The sequence below is a fragment of the Pleurodeles waltl genome, chromosome 3_1 (assembly GCF_031143425.1).
Source record: "Pleurodeles waltl isolate 20211129_DDA chromosome 3_1, aPleWal1.hap1.20221129, whole genome shotgun sequence".
Classification (NCBI taxonomy): Eukaryota; Metazoa; Chordata; class Amphibia; order Caudata; family Salamandridae; genus Pleurodeles; species Pleurodeles waltl.
In genome coordinates, this window is record NC_090440.1 from 1224374267 (window position 1) to 1224401937 (window position 27671).

At 43.3% G+C, this 27671-nt stretch overlaps 1 protein-coding gene across 2 annotated transcripts in view; it reads left to right on the forward strand.

Annotated features, from left to right (window-relative positions):
• Positions 1-10309: 10309 nt before the first annotated feature.
• LOC138285071 (nicotinamide N-methyltransferase-like) overlaps positions 10310-27671 on the forward strand; it is a 222953-nt gene continuing 205591 nt past the window's right edge. The window contains exon 1 of one of the 2 annotated variants that reach the window (XM_069224561.1): positions 10310-10710. In XM_069224561.1, the coding sequence (XP_069080662.1) occupies positions 10557-10710 (154 nt within the window). In that variant the 5' untranslated portion in view covers positions 10310-10556. The remainder of the gene's footprint in view (positions 10711-27671) is intronic. The other variant, XM_069224560.1, reaches the window with a different exon arrangement.

Genomic DNA, 27671 nt, shown 5'->3' on the forward strand with positions numbered 1-27671 from the left:
AAAAACCCTAACTGGGACCCTTGCAGCTAGCAAGGCTTGTTTGCGGTCTTTCTGCATGGGAACACCTCTGCAAGCTTCTTCAAGACGTGGGACATCCATCCTTCAAAGGGGAAGTTCCTAGTCCTCTTTGTTCTTGCAAAACACCAAGCTTCTCCCATCCGGTGGCAGCTTCCTTGCACCCTCAGCTGGCATTCCTGGGCTCCTGCCCACTCTCGACACTGTTGCAACTCTTGGACTTGGTCCCCTTGTCTTACAGGTACTCAGGTCTGGAAATCCACTGTTGTTGCATTGTTGGTGTTGGTTTTCCTTGCAGAATCCCCCTATCACGACTTCTGTGCTCTCTGGGGGTTGTAGGTGCACTTTACACCTACCTTACAGGGTCTTGGGGTGGGCTATTTTTCTAACCCTAACTATTTTCTTACAGTCCCAGCGACCCTCTACAAGCTCACATAGGTTTGGGGTCCATTCATGGTTCGCATTCCACTTTTGGAGTATATCGTTTGTGTTGCCCCTATACCTATGTGCTCCTATTGCAATCTACTGTAACTTTACATTGCTTGCATTACTTCCTTTTGCTATTTACTGCATAATCTTGGTTTGTGTACATATATATTGTGTATATTTCTCATCCTCATACTGAGGGTACTCACTGAGATACTTTTGGCATACCTTTATTTTTAATATATCTGTGTATTGTGTTTTCTTATGATATTGTGCTATATGATATAAGTGGTATAGTAGGAGCTTTACATGTCTCCTAGTTCAGCCTAAGCTGCTTTGCCATAGCTACCTTCTATCAGCCTTAGCTGATAGAAATACCTCTTCTACACTAATAAGGGATAACTGGACCTGGCACAAGGTGTAAGTACCTCTGTACCCACTACAGGCCAGGCCAGCCTCCTACATCTATTGACTGTAGCATGCTATTTCATGTTCTTCCTTGTGTGTTTGCGCTTATCAGTGTCTGGGGGCCCAAGTACTGTTTTCATCTGCTTTTGAAGTGGAACTTTTTTTTATCTTTGCCTGCCTAGTGCCTTCCCGCATAGCAGACTGCTCTCAGTATGGCCCCCCTCTCATATGGAACTGCATGTGCCTCGTCAGTTTCATGCTGACTCTTCTCAAATTCTTACTGTCTTCGTCGCACACAGTTTGACTTTAATATAGCCACCTCTCAAGACGTCGCCTTGTTTTGTTTGTCCACTGTCTTTCATTTAATCTGATTTGTGTTAGCACACGTTTCAAGCATGCTTCTCCAGGATGTTGAGCCGACGCCGAGACTCAAACCCATCTTGAGGATTGGCAGTTCTAGCCATTATCCTCCGTCTTGCTTCTCACAAGCCGCCTGCAGCTTCACCAAAGTTTGCTGCATCTTCTCCACCTTCTCCACATACAATTTGCTTCTTCTTCAGCTGGTAGGGTTGGGAACAAGACAAATGAAGAATGTAAGAGGGTTTTCTGAAATATGAACGTGTGAATTCAATGAGGAATGCACAGAAACACAATGTAGACACCTCTGCTTCCATCAATAACATATGCAGTGTATGGCCAGATTGAGAAAATAAATCTCTGCATGTGTTGCCTACATACTATGCGTAATACACATGTATGACTTACTTTAATACTGGTATATAAAACAGAGAGATATATGCCTAACCCACTTGAACCTAACAATTTTGCCAACTCAGTTTTACAGAACAAGCACTCTGCCTAGCCACAAATCTTCATGAGTAGAGTTGCAAATGTATCAACTGTATTTAAAAAATGTTTCTAATTTTACAAAGAAAACAAATATTTACTTTTCACTTGTTCTGAAATATCCTCCTGGATTGGGTGACGTTCAAATAATTTACATTAGTCACTGGGAACACCCACTGGTTGTTCCCAATGATGGTGAGATCGGCATCCTTATCTGAACATCCCTATTCATGGCATTCCTTTGTGTAAAAATACCCCCCATCCTTAATTTGTGAATCAAAATCAGTTTTTGCCTCTCAAGACACTATTTTCTTGCCCAAGTGAGGGAAGCAAAGGAGCAGGGTGACCCCACTTCTCAGCCGGGAAGTCCCATTCTCAGTCAATAAATCTCACTTTAGATGAAAACCTGATTCAGTTTATGATTCAAAGGATTGCTTAACTAACAAACATAGGTAAAGTCAATAGGTTTCGCCTCTATGAAATCTATTGGCTTTGTCAATGTTTTTTTCAGACATGTCACAGCAGCACTAGTTACTGAGGGGAAGCGCTGTTGTTGCCGGGAAGGTCATCAAGGGGCAGGAGCCCTTTAAATTAGACTCGCGCTCCTGCCGTCGCGGGAAGCGCTGTTGTTGCCGGGAAGGTCATCAAGGGGCAGGAGCCCTTTAAATTAGACTCGCGCTCCCGCCGACGCGGGCGGCGCGCGGGCGGCGCATGGGCGAAGCCTGGGCCAAGGGCGGGCCCGTCCTTGCCCGTCATTGCCAGGAAGAGGCAGGGTAGGGCCACCCCCCTGACATCCACTCTAAGACGTTTGGACCAGGCAGCTAACTTGTTCAAGGCTGTCTGAAGGAGAATCCAAGTTCCTTTGCTCGGTACATGGGCAGCCTTTCCACAGAGCCTCAGGTCCCAACAAGCACGTGGAAAACCATCAACCCAAGCCGGACACTCGTAGGTTTTTAGTGTACTTAGTGAATTTATTACAGTGCACCATATAACTGCCTATTGAATCTCGCTTCCTGGAGGGCGCAAGGAGGCGGCTCCATTCTTCTTTTAAGGATAGGAGCCTAAAACTCACTACCCGTCCTGCGCCCGCCAGCACCCGAAAAGTGTTAGGGCCGGGCTATATACTTCGGGTTTTTGATTTTGGACTTGTTTCTGGGTCTTGCGATCAGTAGGGTCTGAGAAGCCCATAAATCGCGTTGTATTTTTTCTCCCTTTTTTTCCTGTATTTTCAGTGGCAGAGGGTGGGTTCCAAAGGCCTAAACATCCCTATAAGCCGGGGGCTCACTAGAGGCCCCTGGTTCCAAGGAAAATGGGTTGACAACGTGGGGGGGGGGGGGGGTTGGAAGGAAAGCCGTATTCTAACAAAACCCTAGATGGATTTCTGCAAAAGGCTGTTGGGGAACTTGAAAAAGAAATAGAGTTAGTGCAGCGACGCTTAGCTGTCCCCCCTTCTTTAATTAATAGCCTTGTTCATGATAGCTCTGCCCCACAGCCCCCGCTGCTAACAGAATTACAGCCTGTACTGACTTCCCCTCTCCCCTCTCCCTCTAAAATCTCCCAGGAGTTTCAGGATGAAACTTCAAACGTAATCACCACCCGTGCCGCGCCAATTCTGTTGGCTCGGAGTCCCCCAAATGAAGGCCCCTTTACCTCAGTAGATTCTAATACCAAAGGAAAAAGGAAACGAAGGGAACTCGCTATTAAAAATAAACAATCCAGGACTTTGAGCCCCTCTAACTTGGCTCAGCCTTCCAATAAGGATGCGATTTTAATCCCCTCACATAACACCAATCAAAACTATTCCTTCCTATTTTAACCCGCCTTCAAACAATTGAGGACAAACTGGAAAGTCTTATCAATAACCAGCTACCAATAACTGCTCCACCCGTAGAAACTCAATCCCATCCCCCCCCCCAATCATGACCTTATTATTGCCAACAGACCCACCGGTCAAATACCCAAGATTCCCCTTTCCTCTTCAAACCAAGATTGGCCCAGCTCCGTCAAAGCAGCTAGTATTTCAACGAACAAGCCCCATATGGTCCCAGCTCCCCTCCCAAAAGGAACCGCCTCATGGAATAACCCAGTAATTAATCTGGGAGAAGGTAACCCCACTTGGGAGCACCCTCCACTAGTACCCCAGAAGAGGGGCAAGATCAGTGGTCTGTTAGATCCAAAAGTGCTTCATTTACCACCAGAATCATGCCCATTTGTTCTCATCATATCAAATGTACCTGAACTCAAACCTCATTTCACTGAATCTTTCACCGAACTTAAAAACAAGGTCATTCATTGGTTGCACGCGAATGTGGGGTTTGCTTTTCCCATGATACCCTCAATATTGATGGTAAGAAGGGTAGGGTGGGTGGGCTCCCTAGCGAAGATCGGTTCAGGGGACTGCATTGTTATTAACTTCAATTCTCCTGACCTTGTCCAACGGCTTTTTTAAAATGCTAATAGACCTTATCCTATAATTGGTAAAGCTTCTCTCTGTAGGTTACAAGTGTTTTATCCTCCCTCGATGCCATCTTGGAGTAGACAATCGCCGCCACTATATGGGGTTCCCCCCGCTATCCATACACAGTCTATCCCTGCACTCAGCCCTAGATGCCCCTCGTCATCTCTTTCTGAGACAGACTGACTAGGAGATGACCTTTCGGAAGTGGCTCCGAGTAATTGTGAAGATGAGGAAATTCACCTTACTGTCCTCAGCATCTCTAACTCTGTTGTCCCTTTGACCTTGGCAGATTTTGTTAATCAGGGATCACCCACAAGCACCATGTGCCAAGCATGCGAGGAATGTACTCCAAGCCTGTCAATCGTTCCTTGTACTCTGGGGTCCACCCGCATGGTCAATTTACCAAATACAAATATAGCTGGGGTAACATCCAGCGAGGTGAACAAGGCACAGAGTGAGAAAGCTACTAGTCCCAATATACCTGAGGGAAATAGCATGGTTCCTAGCTGTACCCCCCCCTCTAGGAAATATCCCCAGAATGAAGTAAGGTCCACAAAAACAGAGGATCTCGATAAGGTACTCAGCTGGAATATAGCAGGGTTGGAAAGTAAACTACAAAGCCCAGGATGGGGCAACTTTATCGATGATCACCTGATTTGCCTTTTCCAAGAAACGTGGGCATTGGAACCCAAATATAGACTAGGCTTCAAAAGCTATTGGGTTCCAGCACGCAAGTCGTCTTCTGGGAGACCATCGGGAGGGCTGCTTGTGTGGTTAAATAGTTCTCTTAGGTGTAAGATAGAAGAAATAGATATGGGTTGCCCTGATTTGCAAGTCTTATTAATAACGATTTCTGAAGAGAGACCTTTACTATTAATTAATATCTATAATAGGAATGTGAGCTCCCACCCTGATTCTGATGTTCTGTCCATTCTGGATAGTTTTCTTAAAAACAATTCCTCCTTCTTTGTCTTGATTGGAGGGGACTTTAATGGTACATTCGAACCCAATCCCTTAGTCCAAGGGATATGTAAAGAAGAGGATGCCTATTGGGGCATTCCTCAGCTAGTCTCCAACAAAAGACCAAGACTGAATAAATCTGCGCGTTTACTGGCTGACATCACACTAGCTCATGGCCTCCGAGCCTGTAACGGTCGCTCGCGCTCGGATGCAAATTTGCAAGCTACCTTTAGGCGCGGAGGGCACAGTAGTCATATTGATTATATACTTCTTGACATCCGACTGTGGAGCCACATGTTCGATATGAGGGTTCGAGAGCAGATTGAGAATGATCATGACCCGCTGATTTTATCGACTAGAGGACACTTCTCTTCGTTTAAAGTGCCCTACTCTAAGACCCATGCTCCTCAGCTGGCCCTAACAAATAACAGACGCAACCTAAAATGGGAATCTGTTATTTCTTCCTCTAAACACCTGGCATCTATTTACAATCTGCTTGCCAACCAAATGGAGTGTATGATTTGGCTTAACGAGGACGGGGAGGGTGACAGACTCTTAGCAGCCCACATTGAATTGTTTCAATCTTTAAAGCATCTTTTTACAAAAAAGATTTTCAACAACCCAAATAAAAAGCACTGCGCTCCCTGGTTCAACAACTCTTGCAGGGAAGCACAATTATCTCTCCTGAAAGCAATAAAAGAAGGCCATGCTGAGTTGTTAAGAATAGCCAGGAAGGATTACAAGAAGGAATGTTCCAAGGCACGCAGAAGCTGGGAAGAGGCCAGATGGGTTACCATTCTGGAGACTGTTAAATCCAACAAAACATCCAGGTTTTGGAAAATAATAGCTGACGACTGTAGTGATTCCCCTGCCGCACCTGGCTCCTCAATTCTCTCAGCAACATGGGTAGAGCACTTTGAGCAACTATACGAATCTGAAGCATCTCTGTGGGCCCCTGATGCATCAATAACCCAAGAAACCACCCCGATTATATTCTCTCTAACCGAAACAAGAGCAGCAATAGATTCATTGAAATGGGGAAAGGCCCCTGGCCCAGATAAGATTCCTGGTGATTTATACAAGTCAAGACCCGACATATGGGCACCTTATCTCAATCTTATCTACAATGCAATTGCAGCGGGGGCTCCCGCTTCACCTACTTGGAAAGGGGCTGAAATAGTACCCATTTTTAAAAAAGGAAATCCCAACACCCCCGCCAACTATCGTTCGATTTGTCTTCTTGATAACTCCCAAAAAATATATGCAAAACATCTCCTGCTCCATCTTGACGAATGGATTATGTAGTCTGAAGCTCTCTTTGACCTACAAACGGGATTTAGACCTGAAGTGAGTACAGTTGACCAAGCCCTAAGATTCCTGTCAATAAAATGGAAGAATGTTGACCTGGGGAGGGGTAATCTCTATGTGGTCTTTATAGATCTCAGAGCCGCATTTGATTTGATCCCCAGGAACTTGCTGTGGTCAACACTATCAAATATGGGAGTGCGAACTGGTCTTCTGAAACTCATTGCCCAACTGCATGAAAACACCTTCGCTCAAATTAGATGTGGTCAGGAGGGTGAGTTGACTGACCCCATAGCTATTAAAAAAGGAGTTAGACAGGGATGTGTCCTGGCACCCACTCTTTTTCTGCTCTATATTAATAATTGCATCCACTACTTAGAGAATTGCACAAATGATTCACCTAAACTGGTTGGGAAAAAAATCCTGTGTCTGCTACATGCAGATGATACAATTTTGCTATCGAAATCGCCAATGGGAATCCAAAACTTGATTAATCAATTCTGTGTCTACTGTAGTGATTATGGTCTGGACGTAAACGTCAAGAAAACAAAACTTATTATATATAGTACTTCAAAGAAACGACCGCGCGTTAGAATAGAAATGAACTCGATTCCGTTGGAGAAAGTAGAAGAGTTCGACTATTTGGGTATCAGACTATCGACTACAGGCAAATGGAAGGCAGCCATTGACAAAGGGGCTCTTATTATAAGCCAAAGAGGTGGGGCCCTTGTCCGTAGATCTAGAAAGGCCCTGAGCCCCCCCTTGAACATACTTGCGGAGATTTACAATGTCCAAATCCGAGCGGCGGCCCTATATGGAGCGGAACTTTGGGGATCTCACAAAAACCTGGACATTCTGCAAACTAAAGAAAATCATTTCCTTAGACAGGTGTCCCGGTTAGGTATGGGCACACCAATGACCCCTCTAAGGCTCGACCTAGGTTTAAATAGCATTAAAACCACAGCGGCCCTAAGACCTCTTTCCTATTGGATTCGTTTATGGAAATCTGTTGAACTCGAACCATATAGGCTGGCCATAAGAGAGCTCATAGCCGTCCCCCAGGCACTGGAGAACATTCCTTGGTTGAAGGAGATGAAATTTTCCTGGGATAAATTAGGTCTTCCCCACTACTGGAAATATCCGGATCTAATCCCCAATAATGCAAGGAAACTTGTTAAAAGAAGATATTGGGAGAAAGTTAATGAAGACTCCCTGCACCAAAAGGGGGCGGGCAGGCTAACAATGGAATTTCTCCAAATTAAGCACGAGCCCTGGGCTGAGAACTTTTTGAACCTTCCTATGCCTCCGTATGCCCGTGTTCTTTATCTCCAGCTAAGATATGGTACATTGCCTATTAATGGTTTTACGGCCCACTGGCCATCTAACATCGCCTCAACTGATAGATGTATCTCTTGCCAATACTGTAAAGAAACAACAGAGCATATACTATTCTTCTGCCCTTTGTATAAGAGTCCCAGAGGGAGGTGGATCATTCCCCTCTGCAAAAATTTATCATTGCAGGATAGAGCAAACGCCATCAGAATTTGCACATATGATACATCCTCCGTGGTAGCTACTACAGTTACCAAATATCTATCGGAGGCCTGGCTCATCCGTCGCAGGTTTATTGTATCAAAGGGCATTTGAGCTATCCTGACAATAGTCCACAGAAGGAGTCTCAACTGTTATATTCTATGTAGTATCAGTAGGAATTTTCACTAGGAACTTGTTGCCCTCTATATGACTAATAGAGATTGTACAAGCTTTTAGAGTCATTTTTGCAGCAGAAATCTAATAGGCTTCTCGACAAAGTATTTTACATCTGAACGGGAACTCTATTTGTTTTTTTAATTGAAGAGGGCCGGGTCTTATGGGAAAATAGCTGCACACATTGGCATGTTAGATAAAAGTTTTATATCCTAGCTTTTACCTTTTTTTTTATTCTTTTACTATTTTTAGCAATGTTTTATCTTTATCTATTGTATTTTTATCTATGATCAAAAGCCTAGTCCTGTTGATTTTATTGCTATATTGTTCTGATTACTATTGGTTTTCATATTGTTACTACGAATTTTTAACATATATTATTTATTATGTAAGATTGTTATCTCTGTTATTCTAAATGGTCCAGATTTCTAGACAGAATGAATTCAAATAAATAAAATACTGTGCAGCATGTCGTAAAGTCTTTTTTTAAATAAACGCTATAACATGGCCACCATTGACTGCATTAAAGTTAATTGAGGGCATTCGTCATAGTGTTTTTTAAACTTTAAGACATACTGCACAGCAGCTAGCGCTGCTGTTTGACATGTCTAAGAATATTTTACAAAACCAGGGCACAAGTTGGGGGTACACGTGGGTGGACGGCCTCCACCTATTATTTTCACAGGATGGACACCGTCCACCCTGCCAAGAATTTTGGCCCCACAGTAAAATGCTGAATTTGTTCTGGTATAATTTTCAGACACCTGGACACATTCAGCAGCACCTGCACGTTGTCTGCTTTTGATACAAGCAACAATGTACTGGGGTGAGGGGCTCTTTACACTTCCAAATCAGGAGTGTTTGTATGTGTAATCGTAATGCGTTCAAATGCACCAATATAATACCTGCTAAAAATATTTGTTAGGTTTTATGATGTCACTTCCTGTAAAGTCATGGGTTGTGATGCCACTTCTTGTTATGCCACTTCCTATAATGCCATGTTTGATGTCACGCACTGTGGTGCCACTTGCATACCGCCTAACTTGATTAGTGCCCCACTTCTGTTTTTACAGGCAAGCGCAAAGCGCTCCGTCCAGTGTTGTAATCTCTCTTTGGGCTTCAAAGCACGCCCATGTCACATCAGTTTCTTTTATTGGTTTGTGAGCTTGCCTTTTAAAATCTGCTTCGTTTCAGTAGTGAAAGGCATGCATAAGTCATGCCTTTTCTGGTGTTTAGCCCTCCTAGAGCGCAGCAACCAAGTGATGAAAACCTACGAGGCTCCACGTTTTCTGTCCAGTTTCTGGACTTTTTCTCTTTTTCGCAGCGCGATCTCGCTGGGCAGAAATCAAGCGCTTTACATGATATCGACCCTGTTACATAATTAATTGCACTTTTGCAGATTACGTAGATAATTGCACTTTTGCTGATAGGTTTCACTACGAGTGAACTTTTATTTCTGTTTGTGTGTCTGCTTTACACAGATGGCGGCCGTCAGCTCGCTTATGTGAAATTTTTACTTTTCAGTTTATATGGCAAGAAAAGTCCAGTTAGTTATGTGAAACTGTTTTATTTTCATTTTCAATTTCTGTGGCAAGAAAAGTCCGGTTAGGAGTTTACAATGCTAATTGCTCTAGCTCAAGCAAACACGAGACCGGTTGCATTGCAAATGCTTGTTTAGGACTTGTCCCCTGAACAAAACCAATAAATAGATTTCGTAGAGGCGAAAGCTATTGGCTTTGGCATTGCTTGTTTTATCAGCAACCAAACACATTACTGACAAGGCTAGGGTTATTTACGAGCCTCAGAGGTCGACAGTGCATCCTGTTCCAGTGAGCGGCAGAAAATACAAACTGACTTGCTGGCACGTTAGAAGGAGCTCCGATGGGTGAGGTGTTGCAAGACTACGAGATTTTCCGAAGAAACCAATGAGAAGCAACGGGCTGTCAGCCCAGCCGATCCTGCTCTTCTTAGGTTGGGTGACCAGACGTCCTGGATTTCCCCGGACAGTCCCAGTTTTTAGAGGACTGTCCCGGTGTCCCACGCTTCTCCTAATTTTTAATAAATGTCCCGGTTTTGGGGACAAAGGTTACATTATTAAATAAATGTCCCGGTTTGTGGGATAGGCCAGATATAAAGTTGAGTAATGTTTTAGTCCTTCTTTTATGTCTGACCTGTCCCGGTTTTTGGTCCTCAAAATCCGGTCACCCTATGACCTATGTATAGGGCAGGGCTAAGAACTAAGAGGGGTGTGTAGTTTCCGCCATGTTAATTGTTAATGAAACCACCACTGAGACCCTCCAGGTCTGTGCCGGAAACGTTAATCGCGCCACGTCTTGTGAAGTTATTAAAAATCCCTTCTGCTTACTTTTTTTTTAACAAAACAAGTGGGATAACAGGGCCATAGCACGTTTAAAACCAATTCGAGGACAAAATGAATCCGGGATTTACGGGTAAAAAAACATATTTACAAAAATTTAACCCAAGAGCATATCTAGAAACGTACTACAGCGACCAGGAAGGAGCTTGCGACAGTGAAAACCACTTAAGTCGTGTGCTTAAGCAACTACATGAAACATTTACTACCGGTAAGTATATTGCTTCCTGGAACCAATTGCACGGGAAGCAGCGCATTAAAACTTAATTCTTTCGTGATTTTTATGTTTGTTGAAATATACTGGAAAATATACAGGAATATTTGTATTTAGGGCACTGAGATGTATTGGCAGCGCAGAACTGAAAAGAGAGCTTAATTCACAACTAGGAAGATGAAAAATTACTCTTCAAATTACGCAGTTTCTTTTAAACGCGCATACACGTACAAGAATTACTGTAAAAACGTTACTCCATGAACCCATACGTTGGGGGTTGATGTAGTTGAAATTTGAGTGCTGTACTTAATGTCACAAAAGTTATCTATTTGTGACAGTTTATGCCTGATGTTAGCCAAAGTACAAATGGTATGAATGTAGGAGCTGGCAAGTCATTTAAAATGTGCATTAGTTTGTATTGTAGAGTTCAACATAGGTGGTATTTGCATTAAACTAAATGTTAGAAGGACTAAACTGATATTATGATATAATTTAGTTTCTAGACTAATAAATTGTATTGAAACTATATTGGATTTCTAATGATTAATTAATTAAAGATGGTTGCAAAATTAGGAGAAATGCAGCTCTGTGTTATACTGACTGAAATGTATTGACAGTTATTCCATTTAAAGTTGCTGAATGGCATATGTTAATGAAGAATTACTCATGTAGAAAGTATAGTTTGCATATTACAAAGTGTTTTACTTGATGTATTAACGTACTGTATTAATTCACTTGCATTAGCCTAAGTGGGGCCTGATAAATCTGAATTTTGTGACTGTGCAGAGAATGCCGATTCAGTTCTCTACGTGAACCTTTCTTTCAGATTTTGTCCCAATGAGAAGAATGGCTGTGGTACTAGACCCCCTATTGTTTTTAGACACAGAGAGAAGTGAAACAGTATCCTTGAATGTAGAGCATCCTGAATCATTAACTAATATTATATACAATTGTTTCAAATTTGTGTGGAGCTACGTGGATGGAAGATGTTCTTACGACAGACTTGGGGAAAAAATTGAACAGTTGCAGTTTAGAATCGTGTAATTTCTATTGGATGATGTCCCTTCAGCGTAACGTGGACTGTTACCTTTGGCGGATCAGGATGCCGTATGAACTTTGCTGTGTCGATGATCAGTTGGCCTTTGATCCGGTCCCAGAGAGACCCCTGCAGATGAAGTATCCTGTATGCTAAGCCCCTTTGGAGAGGTATCTTCCTCTCTGCCTTTGCCCCTTGAAATGCCTTATTGAGACTTAGAGTCTTTTCTTCCAATCCCCTGCAGAAGACTCTTGATTCAGCTTCTGACATGCTGGCGCTTTCCCTTTTTCCTATCTTTTGAGCACCCTAGTTAATAGCATTTTGCCCAAGAATACCTTTTTTCAATTTTTCTTTTTCCTTTTTTGTCTTTTGCCCACGTGTTCCTCCCCACACGTCTTTCCGTGTTTTGGACAACTGTGGGGTTTTCCTGTGCCTACCCAAAGTTATAACTCTGTTCATATGACTTGACCGATGTTTGCTAATCCCGAGCAATGCTTAATTTCTGTATCACAAATATTCCTCTTAATGATTTGCATCATTCATTTTGAATGCTTAATTTTGTTAATGTTGGTCCGCCTGAATTTATTTCTTTGTTTTGGGCAACCCTTGGTGATTCTGTGTCTATATAACTTGGTCTTTTGAAATCTTTAAATGAGCTTAAGTTTGTAATAAATCCCCTTAACTTTATTTTTGAATGGCTTTTTCCCTCCATGGTTAGATTGGTCATGGTTTGTAATGTAATTGATTTGTTTTGAAATTGTGTTAATGATTCTACCACACTCTTGGCTGGAACCAAAGATCCGTTGACCTCGAGAGGGCATTGATTCCTTTGAAGGATGAAAATTCTCCAGCACGGTCAAGGTGTGGCAACAAAAAGGAAGTGGACTCACAAACGGCGGAGTCAAGAAAAACAGTCAGTCAACTTGTACATTCGATTTTTTAAAAGCTCTGCCACAAAGAAATTGGCAACAAGCAGAATCTGGCTTAATTGGTTCGAAAGGCTGCACTTTATAATATCTTATGGGGTTAAGACACCAGATGCACAGAGCTTTGCCTGATAAATCTCGGGAAATAATAATAATGGTGAGACACCTATGGTGGTTACTGCTCTGGCTGGAGAGATCTGTGCTTTCTTTAGTCACAGCTTTGACTCCTCAAGTATTTTTGAGGGTTAATGTGTCTCATGCAAAGCACACCCTGCAACATGCAGATAACAGATTAATATGTTATGTAGATAGGTAACTGTGTTGCTGCTTTTGAGATACTTTTATTACATGCAGTTCCTAAATTGCAATCCTTCTAATATAGCACAGTGAGCTATGAATCAACATCAAGGACCTGCATTCAAACTGCAAGGCATTGAGTTAGAACCTTTTTTCTCAATCTATTGTTATTTTAAGACTGCTAAAATGGGTTTCTTCTGGTAGTAATATAACCTAAGCACTGCTGTACATTTGAAATCTGGATTCTGTGTTTCTCCTGGTCATGCACTGTTAACGTATAATCCAAGGAACTCCTGATTCAGAGTAATGAAGATTACTGGTAAGTAATGAACTTAATTTTGTTGGCGGCAAACTGGAATAAAGATAGGCAAGACTTCTCTGGCAAGGCAAAGGTAGGTTTATCACCTTGGCTGGTAGACCAGTCACCTTCATAGAGCTGAATTGATGATCTCCAATGACTGCTTGGAAGCAGCCCTCTACATAGTCACAAAAATGCTGACTTCATACATATCTTAAAAACCAATAGCAAGTCACAGAATAAAACAGTTAATAATATACTTTCAAGTAAACACCACATCACGTGTCCTTAAACTTGTGACCTTTTCTGTTGGTCCCCCTTATGGTAATCCTAAAAGTGCTTTGATAAAACATTAACCTTCCTTCCCTGAGTGTAATTTGTTATTGCTCTGTTCCCAAGACTTCATATCTGATTCTATATACACTTGACTAAAGTTACCTTTGAGAAATATTTTCTAAGTCACATCTCTACTGACAGTGAGAATGAAATACATACTTGAGCACTGTGATCATAAACTCTTCAAGGCTTGTTAAACATATTTTCTTGTTTAACTGGAACTTGCTAAGTTTATGCTTTGCTTTTTGGTGAGCTCTCACCTACATTGCCTCTTTGCAGATGGGACCTGTACTGCTCGTTACCTACATGTAGTTCTACATGCTCTCTACTGATGTCTGTGGTGGTGAGATTTCCTCACATTTTACACTGTCCATACATTTTCCCCCCTAGTTGATATTTAAACTACTTTCTCTAATCCTGAATCTGCACTTGATGTCAAATGATATGTATTACTATGATCATCTACTACTTGTATAGGTGGCCTGACTGAACATCCCTCTCACCTTTGCCCTCATCCTTTTACAGCAAGACATAGCTAATTGAATAACACAACATATCAAAAGCAATAACAATAAGCTGTAATAAAGTTTTAAACAGTTTCAATATCCAGGATGGTAACCAATCGAACCAACCCTTAAATCATTCATCTGGGGCACCTCCTTCAGTCACCATTTTCTTTTGTGAGTTGTGCAAAGTTGGTATGGCCTCCAACAATGTTTCATTGTCCACATAGTTTGCAGGGACAAATGTACAGAAAGTGTTTCCTGTCTTGGCACATACTCCTCCTTCCATGGCAATCATATGGTCAAGTACATAACAGTGTTGCATGATTATCATTCTCATGGCACGCAGCTCTTCCTTTACATCGTTAAATCTGTATTTTGTGGTATTGATCACCTTCATTAGTTCCCATCTATTTATTTGCAGCCATTGAGCAATTGTATTTGCCTGTATGAGCGCTAAGACACTTCCACAAAACGGTTGAGCTTCATTGAACAATCTGTGTATGTGGGAAACATCTTTCCAGACAGTAGTGCCATAATATTCTGCAGTTCCTCTCATCCGGTGATGGTGCATCAAGGCCATTGGACAGCTTATGACGTAGTCCTGTAACTTGGAGATATTTATGCTCGAAATGACCAAGACTGGGATATGCAAAGTAACCAAGGGATTGAGGCTGTTCCAGTTAGGTGGCAACTAGGTGAATAGCAGTTCTCTGTATAGCCAATAATAGTCCATGAGGTTGGAGGTGACCTGCATGTTTGTGTTATCTGTTGTAATATTTGCAATGTATATGTTTCCCTACATTGATGGTGCTATTCCCTCTGAAACATAAAGAAACAGATTTTATTCTCATGACTGTCCAGTGGCTTACTGCAACATCAATCCAAGTATATCGGGTAATATTATCATCCCATATATGCTCACACTTTGCTATTGCATCCTGACTAATATTATTGCCAACCCATAGGGACATGGCCCTACATGAAAACTTAATATCAGAATGCCATTGGTCATGAGCATAAACTGATCCAGTAACTTTGAGTCCTAGCTTACTGACACAATCGGGGAGCAAGGGATTCACTAAGTAATTATTACACCTGGTGGATGGGTGTACCACCCCCTAAAAAGTCTAAGTCTGCAACCATTTTTATCCATTCTGTAAACTTGTGATTACCTATTTTCAGCATTTGTGCTATTGCATTCTTAATATACTGCCTACCTGTGAGGATATGCTGTATTTCTACTAGGGGTCCTACTTTGTCACATTAACTCTAAAATATTCTACTTTGACATGTGCTGGCTGCATTTGGGCCTTAATCCTACAGAGGTAGAGATGTAAGGGACATAAATCTGTTCCAAGGGTGCTTATTTAGTTGTGTGAAATCTATCTGATCCTGTGGCATGGGGTATCAATTAGCATTTCCAGCCACATTTTTTAATGAACACACAATCTCGTATTTGCACGGCTGGGATGTCAACCTCAGCAGAGGAGCACTTCTCCTTCCCTCTGGTTGCCTGTTTGGAAATTAACTTTACAGTTTTCTTTAATTCAGAGAGATAAACATGCATTTAATTCAGAATTTGAGCATTACTTTCCACCTGCACCTTACATCTAGTGACTTCTTTTTGAGTGCTCATGAGCCTTCCTGTCAACGTCTGATGGGGAATCAAGAGGGTGTCAGAACTGTGTGTGTTCCTAAAAGAAAACAGTGCTAGTGGTAAACAATACAATAATTTCTTGTGTAATGTGGTGCTTATTTTGCTTATATTATTTATCAGCAAGCGATTTAGGTGTTCAACTATACCGTTACTCTGGGGATGGTAACTAGATAATTTGTCTTATCCATAGCATTGTTGTGAGATGTGTGAAAATGGAATTGACAAAGTGTGTGCCGTTATCGGAATGTATCCCTTCAGGAATTACCCATCACTGGCTTACCTGTGGATGTTTGTCTTTAGATCAAATCATCCCCTGACTGGGTGCACCCTCTAACCTCCCATAAGTGTTTCTCACACAGTAGAGCAGCTTCTTGTAGCTCTCAAAGATAAAAACGTGCTGTATTAGCATAGTGAGATGTAATAATATCTGTGATAATGTTTGACTTTGGCTCATGCGTTAAGGCGGCCGGGGCCACTAAGACTCAGGAATTGTGCTGCTGTGCTCTAACCACCACTGCATCTGAATGTCTTACTCCTGTATCCTGGTCGATAGTGGTGTATACAATGCTGCCAGGAAGTGGATTCTATTGCTTGGCTGGATTCATTAGGGGCATATGTTGCACAGTCATGGCCATCGTCCTCGGAGTCCAACATAGGGTGGGCAAAAAATGTTGCGGGGTTCACTAATTGGCATTTTGCAACTTTTAAGGATGGGAGTGACAGTATTACCTTGTACCCTGATACTCTCTGTGTAGTTAGGGTAGTCTTAGCCATTGAAATGATGGCAAACACTCCATGTTCAGCAGAGAATGGCAGGCGTGCCCCCATGACAATGGGGGTGATTTTCTGTACCATAAAGGCTGCGAGGGCGTGTTCACAGGGGTAATGTCCTTTAATTGCTGAGTCCAGCAGACCACTGAAGTATGCTATGAGTTTGTATCTTAAATGATATTTTTTTGTGAGGATAGCCATCTTCACTTGACCATTGCAGGGGCAGAAGAGGGAAAACTCATTGGTGTAGTCAGGGGTCCCCAAAATGGGGACGTTTGTAATTTCAGTTTTCAGTCTTTGGATATTTTCCTTCATTTCTGCTGTCCATGTTATTTTATTGTATCTTTTGCTTGCTTATTATAGGTCAGCAGGGGTGCTATTAAAGTGCTGTAGTCAAAGACCCATTGTCTCACATAGTTGCAGAGGCCACAGAAACCTTCTGCATTTCCTTAACAGTCTGCGGTTCAGTCATTTGGCATGTAGATGCTGCCCTCTCAGGGGTCACTCGCCGACCAGAAGCTGACAGTAGTTGTCATAGATAGTGGATCACCTTGTGACAGTTCTGAACTTTGTCTTTCTCCACTTTATATCATCTCTGTGCAGGAGTGACCAGAAGGGACACAGTACTTTTCCTACACTGTTGTTCTGTAGGGCTGCAGAATAGTATATCATCAACATATTGCAACAGAGTACTGTCACACTGAAGGTTTGGCAGATCGTTTTTCACCACCCAATTGAAAATACTTAGGGATTCTCAAACCCTTGAGGCAAACGAGAATACAAATACTGAGTCCCATAGTAGGAGAAAGCTGTCAAAAATGACTGTCTGGATAAACAGTGTTTTGAAGAAGAAGTTCTTAATATGTATGACAGAGAACAATTTGGCATCCTGAGGGATGTTTGTAAAAATAATAGAAGGGTCAGGGACAGTTGGGAATTGTGGTACGACTACATCATTCAGGGGTGCAGGTCTTGAACCATATGCCAAGTATTACCCTTAGTTTCATAACTGGGTAAATCAGGGTATTACAGGGGGGAACACTCCAGGGTATATTACTCCATGCTCTAGTAATGACTATATGGTGGGGATGATGTCCTCATCTGCTTCTTTGGAAAGAGGATACTGCCTTACCGTAGGTAGGATAGCACCCTCCTTTAATGTATTCTAAATAGGGGAGGGGTGCGGATAAGGCCTACATCATGGGAACCCTTGATCCACAGAGTATCTGGTACTAGAGAAGAACCTGCATCCCTGACAAAATCAAAGGCCACCCATGGCATGGACATCCTCACTTATTACTGTCCCTTGCAGTATGTTACCCTGAAAAAATATAATCATTTTCTTATGATCATCATCGAACAACTGGGCATGCAGTTTTCCTTAACCGTTTTACCTGGTTCAATAAATATATTGCACTATGGGCGTGGTAATGATCACAGGCTTTCAGAGCGCCATTGTTTGGTGTTATTTCTAAGGCCTCTGTTCAGGGTTGTGGAATTCCTATCGGGACATCTTGTTTGGGGTCAAGGGCAACAAGTTTTTATGTTTACTTTGTCCTTGGGACAAGTAGGCCCAACCCCCTGCAGCACAAACCCTTTGGCTGCCTGTTTACAGAGAGTGGACTGCTCTGCAGTTGAGGTAATGGGTTTCCAAAAGGTGATGCTGTTCGAACTTGTATTTATGGTTCATTATTTGAAAGCCTTCATTATTAGGGTGAGTGCTGTAAATAAATGTTTTATGGTCACACTTCACTACTGACGTTGGTTCCAGTACAAAAAAAACAAACGTGTATACACATGTTTGAAAAGTTTAGGCTAAGAGGCTAAGTATAATGCTCCCAGAATGCTCTCTGATTAGATGCAAATGAAGTGTCATTTAGTAAAATGTGTTGATGCATGCTAGTATTATCCAAAAATATTTCTAATGGAAAATCAGTGTAACCATTTTCAACACGATTATGGGAAGCATGACAATAAACAAACACTGACAAAGCCAACTGATCTGACATATTTTTATGTCTTTTAGGTTTCATCAATGCGTGTCTTGTTTTGACATGGCTTTTGTAACACTTTATTGTTGAGGGAGCTACCAGGCCCTCAACATTGTAACAAACACTGGCAAAACCCCCCCAAAAAAGTTTTTGAACTCTAAAAGCACACGTTGCCACCAGCGGCATAACCAAGGCCCCGCAGCCGCCCTTCAGGGGGCCCCTTCAGCACAGCACCTGCCCTGAGTGAGTCTGGAGAGGGGGCTCCTCCATGTTCTTTGCAAAGGGGCACCCTCCAGTTTCGTTACGTCACTGATTGTCACTGTAGTTCCTGACACTGAACAAAACTACTTTGTGTGGCAATATGCTCCTTGTGGAAGAGCAGAATGCGATCACTCACAGTAAAGCCAGCCGAAAGAGAGAGAAATAGAAGTTTAATAAAAACAAAATGTCTTTGTTAACACCAGACCTAATTAGGGACCAAGACCCACATGTAGGTAGCTTTTTGCATGTCGCAAACAGCGACTTTCGCTGTTTGCGATGTGCAAAAAGCACATTGCGATGCACAAACCCAGTTTTGCGATTCAGTAACCTGGTTACCGAATCACAAAACGGGTTTGCGACTCGCAATTAGTAAGTGGTGTTCCCTTCCTAATTGCGACTCGCAGTGCAATGTAGGATTGTTTTGTGACCGCAAACGCGGGCGCAAACCAATCGCAGTTTGCACCCATTTTAAATGGGTGCTAACACTTTCGCAAAAGGGAAGGGAGCCCCATGGGACCCCTTCCCCATTGTGAATGTCACTGTAAACATTTTTTCAGAGCAGAAAAAATGAAACAAACGTTTCATTTTTCGTTTTTGTTATGCATCTCGTTTTCCTTTAAGGAAAACGGGCTGCATTACTACAAAAAAACAAAAAACTGCTTTATTGAAAAGCAGTCACAGACATGGTGGTCTGCTGTCTCCAGCAGGCCACCATTCGCGGGGGGGTCGCAAATTGCGAATCACAGATGGTGCCAAGGACACCATCCTACATTCGGATTTGCGACTCGCAATTTGCAGGTCACAAATCTGAACCTACCTACATGTGGCCCCAAATTCTTAAAGAAAGTCACAAAAGTGCACCCATGGTATATGTTGTACCCCTATAAAATATTTGTGAACTGTATTTTAGCATGGGTAAATACGATGTGTAGATTTGCTCATGTGAAAATCTATTGAGCATTTGCAAGTTCATTTTCCCTCCAGCCACTTTCTTCCCAACCCTGGAACAAGTTCTAATTCTGCCATTGTCAGGAGTAAATGTCCAATCTTTCTTATTATGGGAAAATATTAGAGAGAAGCTGGTAAAAATCTTTAAAACATGCAGGTTAGTAGGTTTGCAGACTCAAAGGCATTCCAGCCCTGGAACTATTGCTTACTGCTTCCTCCAGCCCCAGTATGCAGATCTGCAGAAAGGTGGCAAAATAAGGAAATTGCTACAGTAGGGATTGAAACTGCAAGTATTCAAGCCCTACTATGGTAGTAGCCCTGGCATAATCAGAGATGCTATTAATTGCTGCCATAATTTGTCGCCACACTACATGGCACCAAAGGGACAAGTAGATCTTTTTACAGGACAAGTAGATTTGAGAAGCAACCTGACCCCTGGACAAGTAGATATTTTAATAAATTCCACACCCCTGGTAGTTCATGACACTGAACAAAACTACTTTGTGTGGCGATATGCTCCTTGTGGAAGAGCAGAATGCGATCACTCACAGTAAAGCTAGCCGAAAGAGAGAGAAATAGAAGTTTAATAAAAACAAAATGTCTTTGTTAAAACCAGACCTAATTAGGGACCAAGACCCACATGTAGGTAGCTTTTTGCATGTCGCAAACAGCGACTTTCGCTGTTTGCGACGTGCAAAAAGCATATTGCGATGCACAAAGCCAGTTTTGCGATTCAGTAACCTGGTTACCAAATCACAAAACGGGTTTGCGGCTTGCAATTAGTAAGGGGTGTTCCCTTCCTAATTGCGACTCGCAGTGCAATGTAGGATTGTTTTGTGACCGCGAACGCGGGTGCAAACCAATCTCAGTTTGCACCAATTTCAAATGGGTGCTAACACTTTCGCAAAAGGGAAGGGAGCCCCATGGGACCCCTTCCCCATTGTGAATGTCACTGTAAACATTTTTTCAGAGCAGAAAAAATGAAACGAAAACGTTTCATTTTTCGTTTTTGTTATGCATCTCGTTTTCCTTTATGGAAAACGGGCTGCATTACAAAAAAAACCCAAAAACTGCTTTATTGAAAAGCAGTCACAGACATGGTGGTCTGCTGTCTCCAGCAGGCCACCATTCGCGGGGGGGGGGTCGCAAATTGCGAATCACAGATGGTGTCAAGGACACCATCCTACATTCGGATTTGCGACTCGCAATTTGCAGGTCACAAATCTGAACCTACCTACATGTGACCCCAAATTCTTAAAGAAAGTCACAAAAGTGCACCCATGGTATATGTCGTACCCCTATAAAATGTTTTTGAACTGTATTTTAGCATGGGTAAGTTCTAATTCTGCTATTGTCAGGAGTAAATGTCCAACCTTTCTTATTATGGGAAAATATTAGAGAGAAGCTGATAAAAATCTTTAAAACATGCAGGTTAGTAGGTTTGCAGACTCAAAGGCATTCCAGCCCTGGAACTATTGCTTACTGCTTCCTCCAGCCCCAGTATGCAGATCTGCAGAAAAGTGGCAAAATAAGGAAATTGCTACAGTAGGGATTGAAACTGCAAGTATTCAAGCCCTACTATGGTAGTAGCCCTGGCATAATCAGAGAGGCTATTAATTGCTGCCATAATTTGTCGCCACCCTACATGGCACCAAAGGGACAAGTAGATCTTTTTACAGGACAAGTAGATTTGAGAAGCAACCTGTCCCCTGGACAAGTAGATATTTTAATAAATTCCACACCCCTGTCTGTTTGTAATATCCGTTCACTGTCAGGTATCCAGAAATCCTACCGCTTCCATTAGAAAAGGAACTCCTTGGGCAGCTGGACCTCCCTTCCCAATAGCTCTGATGTTTCTGCTACTATTGTGTATATGGCTGGGGTAAATGCCTCTATATAAATGGGTGAAGCTCTGATTTGGTCTCCAGGGGAAGAATCTACTGTTACAGCCATGATCCTAGAAGGAGGGACTCCAGGGGCAGAACAAATCATAGTACCGTCAGGCTCAAAATTGATAGTCATGTTTAGTAGCCATAATATATCTCCACAATAAATTGTCTGGGGCAGCCAAGGCATATAGTAAGGGGCCATCAACATATCTCTCTCCTATCTGCATAAACACCTGCTTTGTCAATGGAACCCTCTTTACCATCCCAGAGAATCATTGCATGTCCATTGATCCTTCAGAAATTGGGAGATCTCCCTCGAATACGAGATCAGGTTTCCTCTATGAGGAATGCGTACCTCTTATTATTGATAGCTACCATCACAGTGAGTTCCACATCTGCCCTGTGTGTTGCTGGCAATACTGGACACATAGGACTACTTTGTAGGCATCTTCATTGCATATACCCTCCCACATAATTTGTTTGTAAGTGGTTTCCTCCTCTCACAAGCACACCTCCTTGTCCACCCTGGGGTGGAGTTGTCAGTCTGTGGTGGCATTTGTTGCATCAGAGGCATTACTGGTGCTGTGTATTTTGTTGTGGTGGCTGGAGTACATATATTATCTGTGGGGTTGCTTGTGGTTGCATTACTGTATTCCTCAGCTGGTTATAATTCCCTGTCCTTCTTTGTTCATACCTTATCTTGTTCCTTCGTTCTTTAACAAAATATCCATACCTGCAACAATATTCACACGTCTGATCCATCCTCTGGTGGCCTATCCTGCCCCTTCCCATACCTCCTCGCCCCCTCTACTTCCTTGTGCCCTGGCAATATTTTGCTATTGCGGTTATTGTTGTTGGGTGATCTTTGGGGGTATGACACACATTAAGAATTGAAGTCATCTGAGTGGTGGCTGCTGCTACACCCCCTTCCATTGCTCCTTCTTTGCCAGTTTTTGCTTCACTAACTTTGCTACTGCTTTCTCCATTACTTCGTACTTGTTCCTCTCTCTTTCTCTTGTTTCTTTTTACAAAAGTATATTATGTGTGCCTGTATTTCTGTACAGGGTTTTGCCTCCAATGCTACTATTTTGTCAAGAATATCCTCTATATTGAAGAGTAAACGCTTCTTTACTACATTATAGAACAACACAGTATTTCCCTCTGTTACTTCCCAACCCTGGTCTACTTCTTGAATCTATATCTATTTCATCCTGCTAAGGAATTGGGCAGGGTCCAATTTGGGCTGCATTAATTGAGCCATAAGAAACCCAATGTCTGGCCTATTGGGATACATTTTCCTCAGCTGGTCACAGACTACTGCCCAAACCAAGTGAAATTGGACCCTATTATGCCTGGTTTCAGTAAGGGTGACATTTCTCAATCTAGCCTTATGGAAGCAGTGTCTGTATCCTCTCCTATACGGGACCTAAGTAGGTACTTTATATTCCCTATTGCCAGGGTGATACCTGCAGTTTGTTTTTTAGAGGTCCTTATCCATTTGCTGCTCCCTCTGTAAATGGTAGTGACAACCTTTTTTGAAGTTTTCCTTATCCATTTGTGGCAAGGGAACATAGGGCAAGATGTATCAATATTCCAGGTAACGATTTCGAAATTGTGAATTTTAAGAAATAGCAATTTCAGAAATGCAAAACGCAATGTATCAAATTTGAAAAACGCTAATAGCGATTTCTTAAAATTTGCAAACTCTTTTTGCGAGATGCAAATACCGACTCGCCCAAAAATTTGCAATTCGGTAAATGAAAGTCATAAATAACGAAAACGGCAAACCAGAAAGGCCTGATGACATCACAAGCAGGAAGTGAGTCAGCCCATGCTGTTTCCAGATGCCACACCCATAGGAGCAGTGAGGGAGACACAGCCCAGCACCAGGGAGTCAGCATTGTGAGGAAGCCAGGATCAAACTGCAACATGGCCAATGCTGGCAATGGGAAGGAGAAGGAAAACAGGAAGAGGAAGCTGAAATTCAGTGAGAAATAATTGGAGGTGCTCATTGATGAGGTTGTTAGGAACCATGACAGACTCTTTGGCAAGACCTCACTCCAAGTACCTGAGAGTGAGAAGCGGAAACTTTGGTCTGACATCCAGACAAAAGTATGCGCAGTGGGTGTTGCGCAGCGCTCTGTAGAGGAGATACGCAAGCGATGGTACAACTTGCGGTCCCGTGCCATGGTGAGGGTGGGAAGCAGGTTTAGGGAGGTGTAGGAAAGTACCATCTTGCCTGGCATGTTACCCCCATTTTCACTGTATGTATGTTTGTTTTTCATCTTCACCAATTCTCATTGGCACACTGGAACACCTTTATAATTCCCTTGTATATGGTACCTAGGTACCCAGGGTATTGGGGTTCCAGGAGATCCCTGCGGGCTGCAGCATTTCTTTTGCCACCCATAGGGAGCTCAGACAATTCTTACACAGGACTGCCACTTTATCCTGAATATAATAACGTCCACGTTATTTCACAGCCATTTTTCACTGCACATAAGTAACTTATAAGTCACCTATATGTCTAACCCTCACTTGGTGAAGGTTAGGTGCCAAGTTACTTAGTGTGTGGGCACCCTGGCACTAGCCAAGGTGCCCCCACATCGTTCAGGGCAAATTCCCCGAACTTTGTGAGTGCGGGGACACCATTACACGCGCGCACTACACATAGGTCACTACCTATGTGTAGCGTCACAAAGGTAACTCCGAATATGGCCATGTAACATGTCTAGGATCAAGGAATTGTCACTCCAATACCATTCTGGTATTGGGGGGACAAGTCTATGCAGCCCCTGGTCTCTAGCACAGAGCCCGGGTACTGACAAACTGCCTTTCCGGGGATTTCACTGCAGCTGCTGTTGCTGCCAACCCCTCAGACAGGTTTCTGCCCCCCTGGGGTCTGGGCAGCCCAGTCCCAGGAAGGCAGAACAAAGGATTTCCTCTTTGGAAATAGATGTGAAGGGCTGGGGAGGAGTAGCCTTCCCCAGCCTCTGGAAATGCTTTGATTGGCACAGATGGTGCCCATCTCTGCATAAGCCAGTCTATACCGGTTCAGGGATAGGGGAATGACCACTCCCCGGACCTGCACCTCCCAGGGGAGGTGCCCAGAGCTCCTCCAGTGTGTCCCAGACCTCTGCTATCTTGGAGTCAGAGGTGTTGGGGGCACAATGGACTGCTCTGAGTGGCCAGTGCCAGCAGGTGACGTCAGAGACCCCTCCTGAAAGGTTCTTACCTTTTTCAGTAGCCAAGCCTCCTTTCCCAGTAGCCAAACCTCCTTTTTTGGCTATTTAGGGTCTCTCCTCTGGGCAATTCCTCAGATAACGAATGCAAGAGCTCACCAGAGTTCCTCTGCACTTCCCTCTTCGACTTCTGCCAAGGATCGACTGCTGACTGCTCCAGGACGGCTGCAAAACCTCAACAAAGTAGCAAGACGACTACCAGCAACATTGTAGCGACTCATCCTGCCGGCTTTCTCGACTGTATCCTGGTGGTGCATGCTCTGAGGGCTGTCTGCCTTCACCCTGCACTGGAAGCCAAGAAGAAATCTCCTGTGGGTCGACGGAATCTTCCCCCTGCCAACGCAGGCACCAAACTTCTGCATCACCAGTCCTCTGGGTCCCCTCTCATCCTGACGAGCGTGGTCTCGGGAACACAGGAACTTGGTCCAAGTGTCTCCCACAGTCCAGTGGCCCTTCTGTCCAAATTTGGTGGAGGTAAGTCCTTGCCTCCCCACGCCAGACAGCAAATCTCTGTACCACGCAACTTGCAGCTGTTCCGGCTTCTGTGCACTTTTTCCAGGACTTCCTTTGTGCACAGCCCATCCTGGGTCCCCAGCACTCCGTCCTGCATTGCCCAACTCGCTCAGTTGGACTCCGACATCGTGGGACCCTCCTTTGTGAGTCTGAGTCGACCGCTGTCCTCAGATCTTCTAAGAGCCTGTTCCGGTACTTCTGCGGGTGCTGCCTGCTTCTGTGGGGGCTCTCTGAGTTGCTGAGTGCCCCCTCTGTCTCCTCCTCCAAGGGCGACATCCTGGTCCTTCCTGGGCCCCAGCAGCACCCAAAAACCTCAACCGCGACTCTTGCAGCTAGCAAGGCTTGTTTCCCTGGAAACACTTTTCGTTGTTGCAGAATCTTCAGCTTCTTCCACCCGGAGGCAGCCCTTTTTGCACCTTCATCTGGGGTTTGGTGGGCTCCTGCCCCCCTGGACACTTTCGTGACTCTTGGTCTTGGTCCCCTTCCTTTACAGGTCCTCAGGTCCAGGAATCCGTCTTCAGTGTTTTGCTGGTGTTTGTGTTTCTTGCAGAACCCCTATCACGACTATTCGGTCTTTCTGGGGTAGTAAGGTAACTTTACTCTTACTTTTCAGGGTCTTGGGGTGGGGTATTTTGGACACCCTTACAGTTTTCTCACAGTCCCAGCGACCCTCTACAATCTCCCATAGGTCTGGGGTCCATTCGTGATTTGCATTCCACTTTTGGAGTATTTGGTTTGTGTTGCCCCTAGACCTATGTCTACCTATTGCACCCTATTGTGATTCTACATTGTTTGCACTACTTTTCTTACTGTTACTTACCTGATTTGGGTTTGTGTACATATAATTTGTGTATATTACTTACCTCCTAAGTGAGGGTATCCTCTGAGATACTTTTGGCATATTGTCACTAAAATAAAGTACCTTTATTTTGAGTAACTCTGAGTATTGTGCTTTCTTATGATATTGTGCTATATGATATAAGTGGTATAGTAGAAGCTTTGCATGTCTCCTAGTTCAGCCTAAGCTGCTTTGCCATAGCTACCTTCTATCAGCCTATGCTGCTAGAAACACCTCTATTCTACTAAGGGATCACTGGACCTTGCACAAGGTGTAAGTACCACAAGGTACCCACTATAAGCCAGGCCAGCCTCCTAAATTGGTGGTGCAGCGGTGGGATAAGTACTTGTAACTGTTTTACCACTTTGTCATTTGGTGCTTTTCATAAGAAAATCAAATACCAAATAGTTCAGTATATGTACACTTAACCAAAACAGTTTACTTTTCTGCTCTAAAACGTTTAACTAACTTTCTGAAAAGTTCTGAAAACTTTCAGAAGTTTTCCAAAAGTTTGAAAAAGTTTTTCTCTGTACTTTCAAAAGTTCTAAAACGTTTTCTCTCTCTGTCTTAAACCTTTTTCTATCATGTCTGCAATAGAGGCTACTTCCAAAGTTGTTCAAGCAACTCATGAAAGTTTAAACTACAAGAGTTTGAGGGGTCTCTGCCTGGATAGAGGTTTAAGCATAGGTAAGAATCCAACAAAAGAGTTTCTCTTTAACCTGCTCCTACAGGATGACCAGAACCAGTCTGACCCATCTCAGGAAAGGGTAGAAAAAGGGGAGGCTTCCCAGTCAGACTCAGAGGAGTTCCCTGAAGATGCTAGGGAGGGTTCTTACAAAATCCTGCCCCCTAGCAGGCCACCTAGTGACACGGGTAGTGTTAGAGGGTCACACATCAGTAGGGTATCTTTCACTCCCAGAGGCCAGGTTACTAGGGTCCAAACAGTTAGGGACAGGTCTCTCTGCAAATTCCCAAATCTCCTGTGTCCAAACATTCCCAAGCCTCCCACCCTGATGATAACTTAATGGAAAGGGAACTCAGAAAGCTGAGGTTGGAAGAGACCAGACTGAAGCTTAAACAGCAGCAGCTGGCCTTAGACAGGGAATCCCTAGACATAGAGAGGGAAAGACAGATAATGGGGTTAGATCCCCATGGTGGCAGCAGCAGTATTTCTGATAGCAATCCTGTTAGAGAGCAAGATTCCAGGAATCTGCATAACATAGTCCCCCCCTTACAAGGAGGGGGGTGACATTAATAAGTGGTTTGCTGCACTTGAGAGGGCCTGTATGGTACAGTTGGTCCCTCAAAAGCAGTGGGCTGCTATCTTGTGGCTATCTTTCACTGGAAAAGGTAGGGATAGGCTCCTTACTGTCAGAGAAAGTGATGCCAATAACTACAACGTTTTGAAGGATGCACTATTGGATGGATTTGGCTTAACCACTGAACAAT